This window comes from Sinohyriopsis cumingii, chromosome 3 (genome assembly GCF_028554795.1).
Source record: "Sinohyriopsis cumingii isolate HCF-2022 chromosome 3, ASM2855479v2, whole genome shotgun sequence".
NCBI lineage: Eukaryota > Metazoa > Mollusca > Bivalvia > Unionida > Unionidae > Sinohyriopsis > Sinohyriopsis cumingii.
In genome coordinates, this window is record NC_142963.1 from 125,566,733 (window position 1) to 125,580,938 (window position 14,206).

Sequence of the window (14,206 nt, forward strand, 5' to 3'; positions counted from 1 at the left end):
TTAGCTAAAATTTCGTTCGCATACTAATCATGTCTAGCAAATGGTGGAATGAGATGGGTTTAAAAGAAAGAAGTCACATGATTTCAGATTTTGTTACAGTGTGAAGACTTTATAGGCAAATAATTAACTATCTAAGCAAAAGTAACAAAAATTTGATTCATTGACATATAATTGCTCGGTGACTACCCTTTTGCATGCGGTATCAGTGGTCAGTGGTTTTCCAGAATCTTAAACATGCAACAATCGATTTAAAGTTTTCAATATATACATTTTACCTTTAACGTTTTTAACGCAAAGGTAAAGGTGTTATTTATACTCATTTTTACAGGATACCGTGCTGGCACTTCAAGCAATGTCTGAGTACGGAAGCCTGTTTTCTAGTGACCTCAATCTACACGTAGATGTCGCCACTTACAACTACACTCACAGCCTGACTGTACAGAAAATTGATGCACTTGTCCTCAAGACCACTGAAGTAACCTTGCTTGCTACATACAGTATACCCTAGTTTTGTTCCCTGTATCTTTATAATGTTGGTCTGTCTTCCTCTGTTCTCGTATTCAGATGGCGTATTTGGTTATTTGGCTGTTTTCTGAACGCAATCATTTCCGTATGTTATTTTTATATGGCTATCTTTACTTCTCTCCCCTTCCACAAAGAAAAAAAACCAAACAGATCTTGTAATAAAAACCGATTTGATTCAGATTATAGCTTCTTGACAAATGCTTGAAACGGCATATATGAATAAAATTGGTCTTTGTGGCTATCCATTTTGAAAACACTTGGTCGTAAGGCCATGCGATATTTTATGGAATAGCCTTGAGAGTGTTGCGCATCAGCGATTTCATTTATCTGTTATGCGTTGGCTCTGCATACAAATTGTTTTTTTTACCCCTCTAAAGTCCTTACTTCTGATTAACTTTGGAATTTTGAAATTTCTCAAAAAGGTTTGATAATGAAAGAATAGGCATGCACATTAAAGAAGTGACAACAGTTGAAACCATAACTCTGATTCTGTATTGATAAAACGTGCAATATTGACTAACATCACCAAGACCCTGGATGACTTTGATTATGAGCATAGTCCACACATCTTACTGAGATAAATTTGCATAATGTAATCAAGATCTTGCATAAGTTCAATAATATGTAGGATGCACACATTATTCCTACTTTAAGTTGATGTAAATGCCTCCTTTATTTCCAGCAGGCATTTTACATGATAGATAAAATCTCTCCACTATTATCGCTACCTCATTCATCTTTCATGAATGGTTTCTTCCGTCCTAAAATTGTGCCACCCCATCATGTACCCTTTACACAAACATTCAACGTGACATATTGGCATGGTGCTACCCACCAGTACTACGTGCAATATAACAATAAAAGAAGCAAGTATAAATCGCAATCAGATAATGGTAAAACAGAGTTGGAAACGGTACAGTAAACTAAAACTGATAGTGTCATTATTGGTCTTGTTGTTAATAGTAATATTATGAATTATAGTAGTACATATGGTTTAAGATACTTATGCACTTTGTTGAACACAAGGTGTGTGGAATACAAATCCCTCGCATCCGAACAAATCCTTCGACTGCATGAGATTTATTTCCCCAGCAACTAGGTGCATAAATATTGTCACAGGATGAAGCCGGGTTGGGACTTGATTAGGGAAGACACCAAAAACAACTGCGTTTACAAGATGTTTATTTATAAACGCACTTTAAATATTAACAAATCTGACACCATTATAAACAAAAAGAGAAGGAAAATTATAAAGTTCCTAACATGGAACTATCAACAATTAACGAACGAGAAAAAAAACTCAAACATGAATTTAACAAATGGAATTTCAAAACAAACGTGAATTCCTATCACCGATCAACAAAATAAAAGTGACCTACACCCCAATATAAAGAGTCTCGAATGTATCGTTCAAATAACGATTTAGAAAAGAATGTAATTATGAATGTATCGTTCAAATAACGATTTAGAAAAGCAGGTAAATTTGAACGTATCGTTCATAAAACGATATTGAAAAGCAGTGTAAATTACAAACATATCGATCGTTCATATAACGATAGGGATGAATGAAATTATGAACCTATCGATCGTTCACATAACGATATAGCAATAGGAATACATGAAATTATTAGCCTATCGATCGTTCACATAACGATTTAGCAATACGTGTAATTATGAACCTATCGATCGTAAACCGATATTGAAATAGGAATAGGAATGAATGAAATGATGAACCTGTCGATCGTTCATATAACAACATAATAGGAATGAATGACATTATGAACCTATCGATCGTTCATATAACGATAGGAATAAATGAAATGATGAACCTATCGATCGTTCATATAATGATATAGCAATAGGGATGAATGACATTATGAACCTATCGATCGTTCATATAACGACATAACAGTAGGAATGAATGACATGAACCTATCGATCGTAAACCGATATTGAAATAAGAATATGAATGAATGAAATGATGAACCTATCGATCGTTCATATAACAACATAATAGGAATGAATGACATTATGAACCTATCGATCGTTCACATAACGATATAGCGATAGGAATGAATGAAATTACGAACCTATCGATCGTTCATATAACGATAAGAATGAATGAAATGATGAACCTATCGATTGTTCATATAACGACATAGCAATAGGGATGAATGAAATGATGAACCTATCGATCGTTCATATAACGACATAACAATAGGAACGAATGACATTATAAATGCAATTGTGGAAATAACATGGAACACTACAACTATCGTGGCGCCCATTTGACGACCAAGATGTTAACTCCTGTTCCACGCGCTCTAGTAAATGGCCAGAGAAGCACACATGCATGGTCCGCTCCTCTCAGTCTGCTGAAGGATCCCTTACATCACAGACCCGTTGGTCGCGAAGCCCTGGTCCATGGCATCGAGAAAACCAGTCCACTCTTCCGATCCAACGTCACCAAAACACAGTGTATACGTCACACGAACCCCCACAGAGTTCTGTGACTCCACATCAAACGATGTACAAGGCATGGCAGGCATGTATAAAGCAGCTCTACAACTGGTGACTCCACATCAAACCATATACAAGGCATGGCATATAGGCAGCTCTACAGCTGGTGATTTGCTTCTGTAAAAGGGTAAGCGTCCTGACAAGACTTGGCGGAATGTGATCTGGTTATAGAGAATTTGCTCTCTATGTACACTAGCTGTGACAGATACGCGCAGCTGGGTACTTAGGTTTCCCGCTGTAGGCAATTTGCACGTGCAGGGGTCTGAGTTTCGCTCAGGATTTCGAAATAACTAAGCCGAAAAAATATACCACCCTCGGGTGACGCTGTACGCGGCAACGAAACCCGAGTACATTTTTGACAACATATACATATTGATATAACTCCTACACAATTCCGTGACAATTATTCCTTCTCGTTAGTGTCGCCTGTACATTAATGTTACTATCCCCACATTGGGCATTTATCATGTAATTTGAACAAAGAATCTTTTTCTCACCTGTATTTGAAGCTTTGAGGCTAGATACCGTGACAGTGTTCTCAATGCATGACCACATGGTGTGAAGGAAAACAAAGTAGTTTGAAATGTTATGAGCGTTTTAGAAAGTAATAAAAAATAAATTATTTGTTCTAGTGGCAGTTAATAAAATACTTTTCTTATCTATTATCAATTATCATCATGTACGTTAGGTACTCTAGTAGTTACAATTAATTATGCTGTTTAGTTTCATCAGTGCCCATTTGAAATCAAATGGCCAATACAAATTGGCGTAAATGACCAAACTGGGGTCATAAACCTTAATAAGATGTACTCCATTTGACAAGACATGGCAGAAAGGTTTCATGGGATTTGTTTAAATCTGAATGACTGTTAATCTTGTTTCTGGTTTAAGTGTTCACCATCCTTCAAATAATTTATTGAGGGGATCCAAAACCTCCATGGCAATTATGTCGATGTACCAAATATATTTTGGAGAGAAATCAAAAAATATTACATTCACGACAGGAACCCTCCAAGATGTAGTCCTTAATCTAGTCATTGCTTATAATGCCGTTAAAAACCTGCCTGAATATTTCAAACAAAAAGTCTTAAATTATGCAAATAAAAGTATTATTCCTAGAAACAGAGTCTGTCTCCAATGCCCAAAATCACAATGAAACCATGAAGGTTCTGGTCGATGGGAGCAGATTGGCTTATATGCTTCCATTCAGATAAATTGGCTCATATGCTTCCATTCAGATAAATTGGCTGATGTGCTTCCATTCAGATAAATGCAACGTTCAATGTTTGCATCTAAAGGTCAGATCATGAACGTTTGGTTAAATAATACGAAAATATTCAAAGAAAGAAGTAAAAAAAGAAAGAAGATAAGACATGGCCATTCTTCGAAGATCAACACAAACAATACATCATGATCGACGTTGAAGGAGGTGTATAGTCTACAGCACAATGGGAAGCATTCAAGAAGGGAACTGCTATTCGTTTCTCGTAAGGTTATACAATTGTTCGGGTGGGACTAAATGTCCATATCTTGTTTTGTTTCATTGTTTTCTTGCTTTGTTCATGGTATCGCAATCAAGTGTGGACATATGGATTATTTAATTTCAGGTTCCAGTCTCCTCACAAGGGAATGTTCCAGAAGTGAATATAACCGCTACTGGGAAAGGAGCTGCCCTAGCCCAGGTTGGTTTATCTAGTCCACGCTTTGTTTTCTAGAACAAACTAGTAATGCGATTATGGAACTAAAATAGCCCACGAACGTGATCTAATTGTTAAACTTAACTGGAAAGATGGACAGAAGTAATAACATTATTAATTAAAACTGTACATTGAAGTAAGTTTCACATTTGACTTTGAGCAACAGACTATTTAGTTTGCTGAGTATGAATTAAGTTTGTTTCTCTAAATATGGAACATGTTTTAATATTATACTTATTTATTTTTTGATGCATTTCCAATTCATGTAAGTGTTCACTTCTGGTGGCTAAAAGAAAGGCGCACACTTGTAATGAAATATCTTATATGAAAGCAACAAGTACGCAATGTATGTATAAAATATGAAATGAATCTTTGACTGCAATTAAGTTATGTGCATTTTAGATTTAAAACTTATAAACAAGAATGTACGTTTGTATCGGGTTTTATAACCCAACATTAACAAGAGCTGACTTGATAATATGCGGAATTCTGCACTACATTTCAACCACGGTAAATTTATTTCAGTTCTGTGTATTCTTTAGCTTACATAAATGACGTCACTGTAATACTGCCATCAATAACCAAAGGCAGGGCAGCCTTGTGAAGGGCGATGATGAAATCATCTATTAGTCCTAAAACATATTAAATTACCTCATATGTCTCATCAAAATATAAAATTAGAAAGTTTTGGCACTTTAAAATCGTTAGAAAATGCCAAAACGTTATTGGTACAACTAAAGTTTAGGCCACAATCTCTCTTGAACACATTGACCGATGTTATTCTGCTAGGTGAAGATGCGACGACCCACATTAGTTATGAAACCAGTAGTGTGTAGCAGAATTCAAGTTCTGTTTATCATTGTTTTCATTTTTATAAAAATAGTCTATTACTGTTATAGCATTTAATTTTTATGAATTAGTTGTATAAATGTGTAAAAAGCTTAAATGTTGGAACATTCAGATGACTTTTACACCAAGATTACGTCTAAGCCATATTGTTCAACTTTGGTTTTCTTTGTTCAGGTTCACGTTTCGTTTTACGTGGAGAAAGAGGAGAGTAACAACGCATACAACGTCAGTGTTAATCTGATTAAAGAGACGTTACGCTCTATAGTAGTGGAGACATGTATACGGTAAGCAGCCAGTTTGGTTTCTTAACAAATAGCGATTAATTGTCTGTAAAAATGGTACGGATAATTTGCACCTTAAATGTGTACGAGATTATATTTCTGTTGAATAAGATAATTTTTGCAACCTACCTCAAAATAACTGGTGGAGACATTTATTTATTCATTTATCATGATTTAGTATGGACATTTAATATTTTTAATATTTGCTTCTATTATCACGTGGTCTACCCAGTGGTCCCGAGAACTATCTTTAAATCATATTGCATGTCTATAAAAAGGGGTTATATATAATCCATGATGAAATTAACAAACTATTATGTGGCATATCTAGTACAGATGGTGGTTAATGATACTTTTTGTCAATTGCTTTCCTTTGTTTAGTCTTTACAAATTATGTGATGATCGTATGATCAAGTTACTGTGAATGAGCTTTTCCGGAATATTTTGTCCTAAAATTTAACTATAATTAAAATAATGTATTTATAACCGTCATACGTCTAGCTCGTAATGTTGAATGAATGTATACGTTTCAAATGCTGATTGACAGGGAGAGCTCTGATGCAATGAAAACTATACATTTCAGTTGTATATTCTATGTATTCATTCAGCATGGACGAACATTTGTTGACAATAAACATTTTCAGTTACACTGGTGTCTCTCTGAGAGTTTCCTGTTGGCTATGAATAATGAATATTTCATTCAACATAAAATAAGCAATCATAAATTGATTCTTTTTGAGAGAATCAAATACAGAATGTTTTTAAAATGAATGATGTCACTAGGAACAATATATCATTTTTTCTTGACATATATAGCCCTCTCCCTTCTTAGCATATCTTTTTCAAAATGCTTTGGAAAGATTAGAACTGTACTATTTACGTGTCAAAACAAATGTTTCCTTTTTATTCTCGCCTATTGATGTTCATGCCCTCTCTCAAGTTTTGCAAGTGCTACAAATAGGGGAATTTATTTGTATATTCTTGTTTTTCTAAAGCAGAAAAGTCCAACAGGTCTTCTTCGGTAATTTTTGACCAAATGTGATTATTTAAAAAGTTTGAAATAAGGCATTTTTGTTCTTCTGAAAGTTATTAACCTATATACATTTTTAAACAGCTGGGCACTTAAAGGAATTAGCGGAATGACAGTGGTGGAAATGGGTGTACCCACCGGTTTCATGGCGAAATTAGATAGATCAAACACCAAAATACCAAACCTCAAAATGGAAGAAGACAAAGGGAGACAAACTGTGCTCTATTTTGATCAGGTGAATATTTTAACAGTAAAAGAGAAAAGAGTGTACCTCCATTTTCTGGTTTTCAGTCAAATTCATTTCGTTTTCATCTAGAACAGTTATTGTTTAGTATGAAATGCTTTGGAAAACTACAAGAATCAAACAACTGAAAAGAAATAAACTTCAGAGTAACATCAAACATTAATCTTACCAACAAATAAGGCAAAACTAAACAAAAAGAAATATAATAAATGCTCTCAAACGCCTATTGAAACCAACGAAACAATCAAAATCTAAATTTTGTGCTTATGCTCTAGATACCACGTAATTTGTTTTATTACTCCATTGTTTTAGTCTGTTGTGCTATTATATAAATATATTTCAGTTTGATGGTCACAACTCATGCTTGTACATGGAGATGATTCGTGTGGAACTTGTTGCCAAGACTCAGCCTGCCTCTATCAAAGTATATGATTATTATGAGCCAGGTAAAATAATTAAACTAAATTACACCATGTTGTTTCCTTATACCTCAATTTGGAATCTTACATTTCGTACATAAAATTCAAACATGTGACAATCATCATCTATTTTGTTTCCTGAGGTAAAGATTCTGTTTCTTCAGAATTTCACATGACCGTATTATATTACCTTTTACTATCATTATTGGTCTTAAATTTTCGTAGATGGTCGGACAAATCTTGTTTTTTTTTCTTCTCAGCTCTACTAATCTTGTTAGGTCAGCTACTTGTAAAGAAATGGTCGTATCAACATGGGAGTTTTATTTAAACACTCCTTGCAGTATTTTTTTGCTCCTATTTTAAAACCATGAAGATTCAACCTTCAAACTGCCCGAATTATTGTGACCACCTTGAAAATCTTTTTATATCTAGTTCTTCCGAACCGATAATTGTATCGATATCAGGTTTTCAGCTACGCAGTATAACAGTAAGCAGGTGATCCTGAATGAAAGTGATTCTGATTTGACCATCAACATGGTGGCTATCTCAAAAACATGTTATCAATACTATTGATGAAGAAATGGTGGCATTGTCATTGGCTATTAACTAAACCAATTCTTTCATGCAATATGTAATTTTTCCAGAATGAAAATGTTGTAGATCTTACCTCTGAAATCGCCTTGCTACTATTAATGAGTTGAAAACCATCTGCATGAACTTAGGGTCGTGTGGAATGTCACTGCTTCCAATTCTTTAAAACATATTGAGCTTATGAATTAATTTTGACTAGACTTTGTATTTAATTGGATGTCAGTAAACAAGCTGGTGGTAACAATCCAGTCAGATGTCTTAACTCGGGGTTTTTCATCAGTAATGGATTGTGAGGATGATGGCACAAACAAGTATCAATCAAATTTTATCAGACCTAATTTGTGGATGTATCAGATGACTACCTTGAATGATGCAAGTTTAATGAGGAGTTGGGGGTGGCGATAGAAATAGTAATTATGGATTTATTCCAACTTAGAATCTGGTTGTAGCATCTGAGATGAGTTAATTAATTTTGTATCCATCATAGCAAATTCAAGGTTAGAGAACAAGGCACATATTTTATACTGTGCTTATCTTGTAAACAACGTAACTTAATACAAACCAAACAAAATATTTTTCTTCCTGAATGTGGAATCTTACGGCTTTTGAAAAATATCTAAGATATTCTCAGTACTTAGAAGTTAAAAGGAGACATTAGAAATGGACTTCTGGTGACTTCCTGCACATTCTTTTTAGTCCCGCGAACATCAGTCCCTGTCTTCTATATGTGGAATTTAGTTTAATTGCACATCAGCATATGAAATGCTATTTTTGCTGACGAAATATATGTAAGGTGCCCTACCCTGAGATATTATGACATTTGACCTAGGCTGGCCCGAGTAAGATTTGAACCCCTCACTTATTATGAGCCCGGCCTACTAACGACCATGCTTAAATGACAAAAAGCTGCCATAAATGATTTTCGTCTAGCACGGTGCCATTGTAATCTAGAACAACGAATTCTGCTTTTATTACACAGGAACAGATCACATGTATTTGCTCAACATATCCATTATTTTACAATGGTGGATTTTGAAGAAACCCTTCATATGTTTATAATTATTTTCTAGAGAAAGCACATCTGTAAAGATGGTAATTATTAAATAATCTAGATAAAGATTTTTTGTTGCGAAAAGAATTACAATAAAGTACATAATGTTCCAAATGTTATAGAAGAAAGTCATTTATTGTATGCTATATTTGTTAACTTACACATGTTTCAGTGCTAGTGTTTGTAATTTTACATAATGTTATACATAATCATAACTTTCATTAACATTAATGACTACAACTGCTTTCTTTCTTAGAATCAGAATTATCATCTCTGATGCCAATCGTCTATGTAAGACATGGTTGGGAAGCTCTGTCTTTCTTTTCATCATTATTATTCAGTAAGGTTCAAATATATTCAATTCATTTGTTACTTTGTCCTTAAGATTCTTATACTTGTAATTAACTATGATTATATACAAATATTTAATATATGCCATGACAGAAGTATCAACATTTGAATCATTACAATCTTTAAAAAAGAGCTCAATTATGCAGCAGTCATTGAACCAAATTATGATTTGATAGTGGTTGCAATTAATTTGTGCAGTCAAACTGGTCATATGCCTTGATTTGACTAATACTATCACTAATTTATTATTATTATTATTATTATTATTATTATAGATAATCGTGCAATAAAGTTTTATCAATCGAATCTTCTGAAAGACGCATCTTTCTGCGACATTTGTGCTGACTGTGGATGCACTACCGTAAGTAATAAATTCCTGCATAAGGAAACAATGAAACTTGTGTTCTTTTGTTCGTTTAGGGATTTGTGTAGTTTTAACATCTTGTAATGCATTATTGGCTATATAATGATGATTAAATTGGAGCTATGTACTTTTCCCATGGACAAACCAAGGCAGCCGACCCGGGATGTTCTAGGCATGTATCAAAATTGTCACCTTTAGATTGCGAATATGACACTCTACCAAAGTAGCTACCTCAGTTCCTGAACATTTAGGAATCAATAAAGAAAGAGTTTGAGAGATTCGTTGTTTCAAGGGTTACATATCTAACTTATGCAGAATCCAACCTAATTATGTCTCTATGTATCCAAAGTTAATAACATTGTGGCCACAAACATGTAATCCGTACTAGCCACAATATGTTGAATTTAACAGTGAATTCTGTCTTACTTTTTTTTTACAGAATTGATTATTGTTATTCATGGCAGTTTGAAAATTCTCCTCTGTATTATGGATTTTACCCTATGTATTGCATCTTGTCTGGTCGAATGTTTTATCTCTTTCATATTCGAATTGCACAATTTCTGTGAAATACATTGGCTGCTCAAGTTCATCATCATCATCATCACCATAATTATCATCATCATCAGTCCCTTAGTCTGGTAGACCGTTGGGGCACCGCAAAAGACCGAACACACAGCTTAATCCATTCCTCTCGATTTTCCATATTTCTCAGTGAGTCACTCAATGTCAGGCCTTTCCACTCTCGAATGTTATCTTCCCACCTCTTTCTTTGCCCGCCTCTCTTTCTTCTTCCTTGTACATTGCCTTGCAGGATTGTTTCGGCAAGTCCTGAGGATCGTGAGACATGCCCATACCACTGCTCAAGTTACATTCAGATTAACTTTCTCTGCTACATCTGAATCCAGTTCTCGCGAAAAAAGTGGGAAAAAATCTTACAATTATATTCTCAAAGAGAAGCAAATCTTACATGTTAAGTATGCTTTCTACCCATTTAGCGGCTACCATTACGCTTGGTTTAAACCAGTTTTTACTTTAGCTCCCATGTTGTAAAGATATCCATCATAAAATTCATTAAATCATATACTTCAATTTCAAATTTTCCATTTTTTATTTTCAGTGATATGGTAAATCAAAATGTTGTTTTATGTGGCGCATATACTATTTTTGTGAATTCTGATGAATTTATTTATATTTTTGCAATTATCATACCGATCGCTATTGTCACATGCAATTTCGATCTATAAATTTCAATTTCACAGGAGAAGTTTTAGGACGCTGTTCCTACCAGGTATTGCACTTTAAAGTCATTTTGATCATGCGGTTTACTTTATTTCAACTATATATATATATATATATATATATATATATATATATATATATATATATATATATATATATATATATATATATATATATATAATAATGATAATAATGAGGACTTTGTATAGCGCCTAATCTTTAGAAGCTCTAAGTGCTTTACAACATTAGACAACACCTATAAGATAATAAACATAATATTATTACAAAAACAAACATGAAATTAGAAAAACATTTAAAAATAAAAACATGCTGAGAATATTTCAGGAAGGAAACATTATTAGGTCTTTAAGTTTGCTCTTGCAGTTGAAATAAGTGAGTTTTGAGAGCCCTCTTGAATGTGATGACTGTGTCTTTGTGTCTAAGTTCAGTGGGCAATTCATTCCACATTGCTTGTCCCTGGTATGCAAAAGAACGCTGTCTATATGACTTTGTTTTCATAGCGGGAATAATGAGTATACGATTGTCAAAAGAGGAGCGTAAGTATCTTGCTGGGTGAGGTCAGATAGGTATGTTGGACTAGAGTCCGAAAGTGAAATGTAGCACAGAGAACAAATTTTGTGTTTGATTCTGCATCGAATGGATAGCCAGTGTAGGGTACAGAGGAGTGGGGAGGTGTGCTCTGATCGTGGTACTCTAAGTATGATCCAAGCAGCTGTGTTTTGAACGTTTTGATGTTTCTGGAGTAGATATTGAGATGAACCAGACAGAATTGAGTTACAATAGTCCAGTCTTGAAAGTGCTAATGAACACACAAGTGTTTCAGTGGCATCAGCTGAAACATATTGGCGAATTAAGCTGATGCGTCTCAGCTCAAGATATGCAGCCTTGCATATGTTCATGACATGTTGGTGCAGTGTGAGAGTACTAACCAGAGCAACGCCTAGGTTTCGTACTGATTGTGTGAATTTAATGTTGGCGTTGCTGATATTTATTGTTTGAGGTAAAGAATGTGAATGAGAAAGTCTTTGTGTTGTGATCAGAATGGCCTCAGTTATATCATCATTCATCTGCAGCTTGTTACAAGTCATCCATGATTTCGCATCAGAAATGCACCTCTCTACACTTGGATGGTAGCGTCAACTTCAGTTGGGTGGCTAGATTTGTATATTTGGGTGCCATCAACGTACAATTAGTGAGACACTGGATGATGATCTATGACACTTGAGAGCAGCTGAGTGTATAGAATGAAGAGAACAGGTCCAAGAACAAACCCCTGTGGAACACCACAACACAGATGAAATGGGCTTTAGTGTTTTCCATTTGCGTCCTGTTGACCAAGTAGGACTTGAACCACAGTAAGGCTGTATCATGAATGCCAAATACATGCTGGAGACGGTGAAGCAATATATCATGGTCTATTGTGTCAAATGCTGCAGACAAATCAAGGAGGGTGAGGACTGTAATTCAAAGCAGAGAGAATGTCATAAACTACTTTTAGAAGAGTAGTTTCAGCACTGTGACAAGGGCGATATGCAGATTGTACATTGCTAAAAAGACTGTTTGAATTCAGATGAGATGCAAGCTGGGATAGAACAACCTTTTCTAAGATTTTTATATGAATGAGAGATTAGAACCTGGGCCGTAGTTCTTTAAATCGTTATGGTCTATTGTTGGTTTCTTCAGCAGAGGCTTTACATTGGCAGTTTTGAAAAATGATGGGAATTCCCCGGATGAGAGAGGTATTAATAACATCAGTTAGTAGTGGCAATACTGAATCTAAGCGCTCAAGCAGCAGTGATTTTGGAATTGGATCAAGTTCACATGACTTTGGTGCACTCTTCATCAGGATTGTACGTACGAAATCCCTAGAGACAGTTTCAAATGCTGCTAATGGTTGCCGCTCAAATTCTGTATCCCAACTGCATGGTGACGACGAGTCAATTGAAATCGTGGTGTCAAGCTTATCTCTAATGGTTTGTACTTTGTCACGGAAGAAATTTGCAAATATGTCCGGAAGGTCGACTGGAGAGAAGGTGGTTGGAAGTGGTGTTGATTTGTTCCTTGACATTAGCTTGTTAGTAATCTCTTGCCTATATATATATATATATATATATATATATATATATATATATATATATATATATATATATATATATATATATAAACTTGTTGTAAGCACAGGTTTATTTCTCTTCTTCATTAGAGAGATGAGAACCAAATGCAATAAGTGTAACAATTTAAGGGTCGTAGAGGGTGTATATGAGATATATTTACACATATAATTGCTCGTAAAGGGTTCACCTGAGGTGCTCGTGCTTGGTACGAAAATACTTGTTCCAATGTTTTGAGAAAAAGCTCAAGATGCGCGAAAATGAGCACAGTCCAATACATTGTAGCAAGACTTTTAACTTATACTCATGTCAAAATTGTTCATTAGTCTCATGGGTGATGTCGAGATACCCTCTCCACCCAAAGAAAAATTTGGAAAAGAGCCCAAAACAGACTGTATCCTTGAATACACCAGAATCGTTGATCAGTCTCATGTGTGATGTCAAGTTATCCTATTTGGCCCCATTGCAATCCCAGAAACATTGACAGAATATTCTGTATCCATGAATAAAGTAGAAAGAACCGGCGATACTGATCAGGCCTTGCAATCCAGGAACGGCCTTAGCAAACGCTAGGCCCCGATTTGGTTCATTTTAGCAGTTCCCCCCCCCCCCACCCCCGCGTTCGGATTTAAGCCCGAAGCCCCTTGTGAGCACGACATTTGGAAATAAAGGTTTAAACAAGTTTTATATGATTTTGAACCTTAAAGTTTCTGTAATTGCTTTAAAATTACTTTCTCTCTATAGATATATTTGTAAAAATTACTAACACTCGAGGCCCCTGCAAGCACAGGGCCTGATTGGTTCAAATCGGTCAAACTGGCCTGAGGCCAGCCCTGTTGCAATCGATTATAATCAATGACGTTATTGTCAATATGTCAACAAGTAGAACTGGCGTTTATATATGGTGATAAAT

At 35.0% G+C, this 14,206-nt stretch overlaps 1 protein-coding gene across 1 annotated transcript in view; it reads left to right on the forward strand.

The window, feature by feature from the left end:
- LOC149803785 (CD109 antigen-like) overlaps nt 1-14,206 on the forward strand; it is a 73,754-nt gene that overhangs the window by 55,819 nt on the left and 3,729 nt on the right. Inside the window, exons 31-36 of the mRNA XM_089953582.1 lie at nt 329-475; nt 4,653-4,727; nt 5,766-5,875; nt 6,987-7,137; nt 7,490-7,592; nt 9,834-9,919. Coding sequence (XP_089809708.1) covers nt 329-475; nt 4,653-4,727; nt 5,766-5,875; nt 6,987-7,137; nt 7,490-7,592; nt 9,834-9,919 — 672 coding nt within the window. The remainder of the gene's footprint in view (nt 1-328; nt 476-4,652; nt 4,728-5,765; nt 5,876-6,986; nt 7,138-7,489; nt 7,593-9,833; nt 9,920-14,206) is intronic.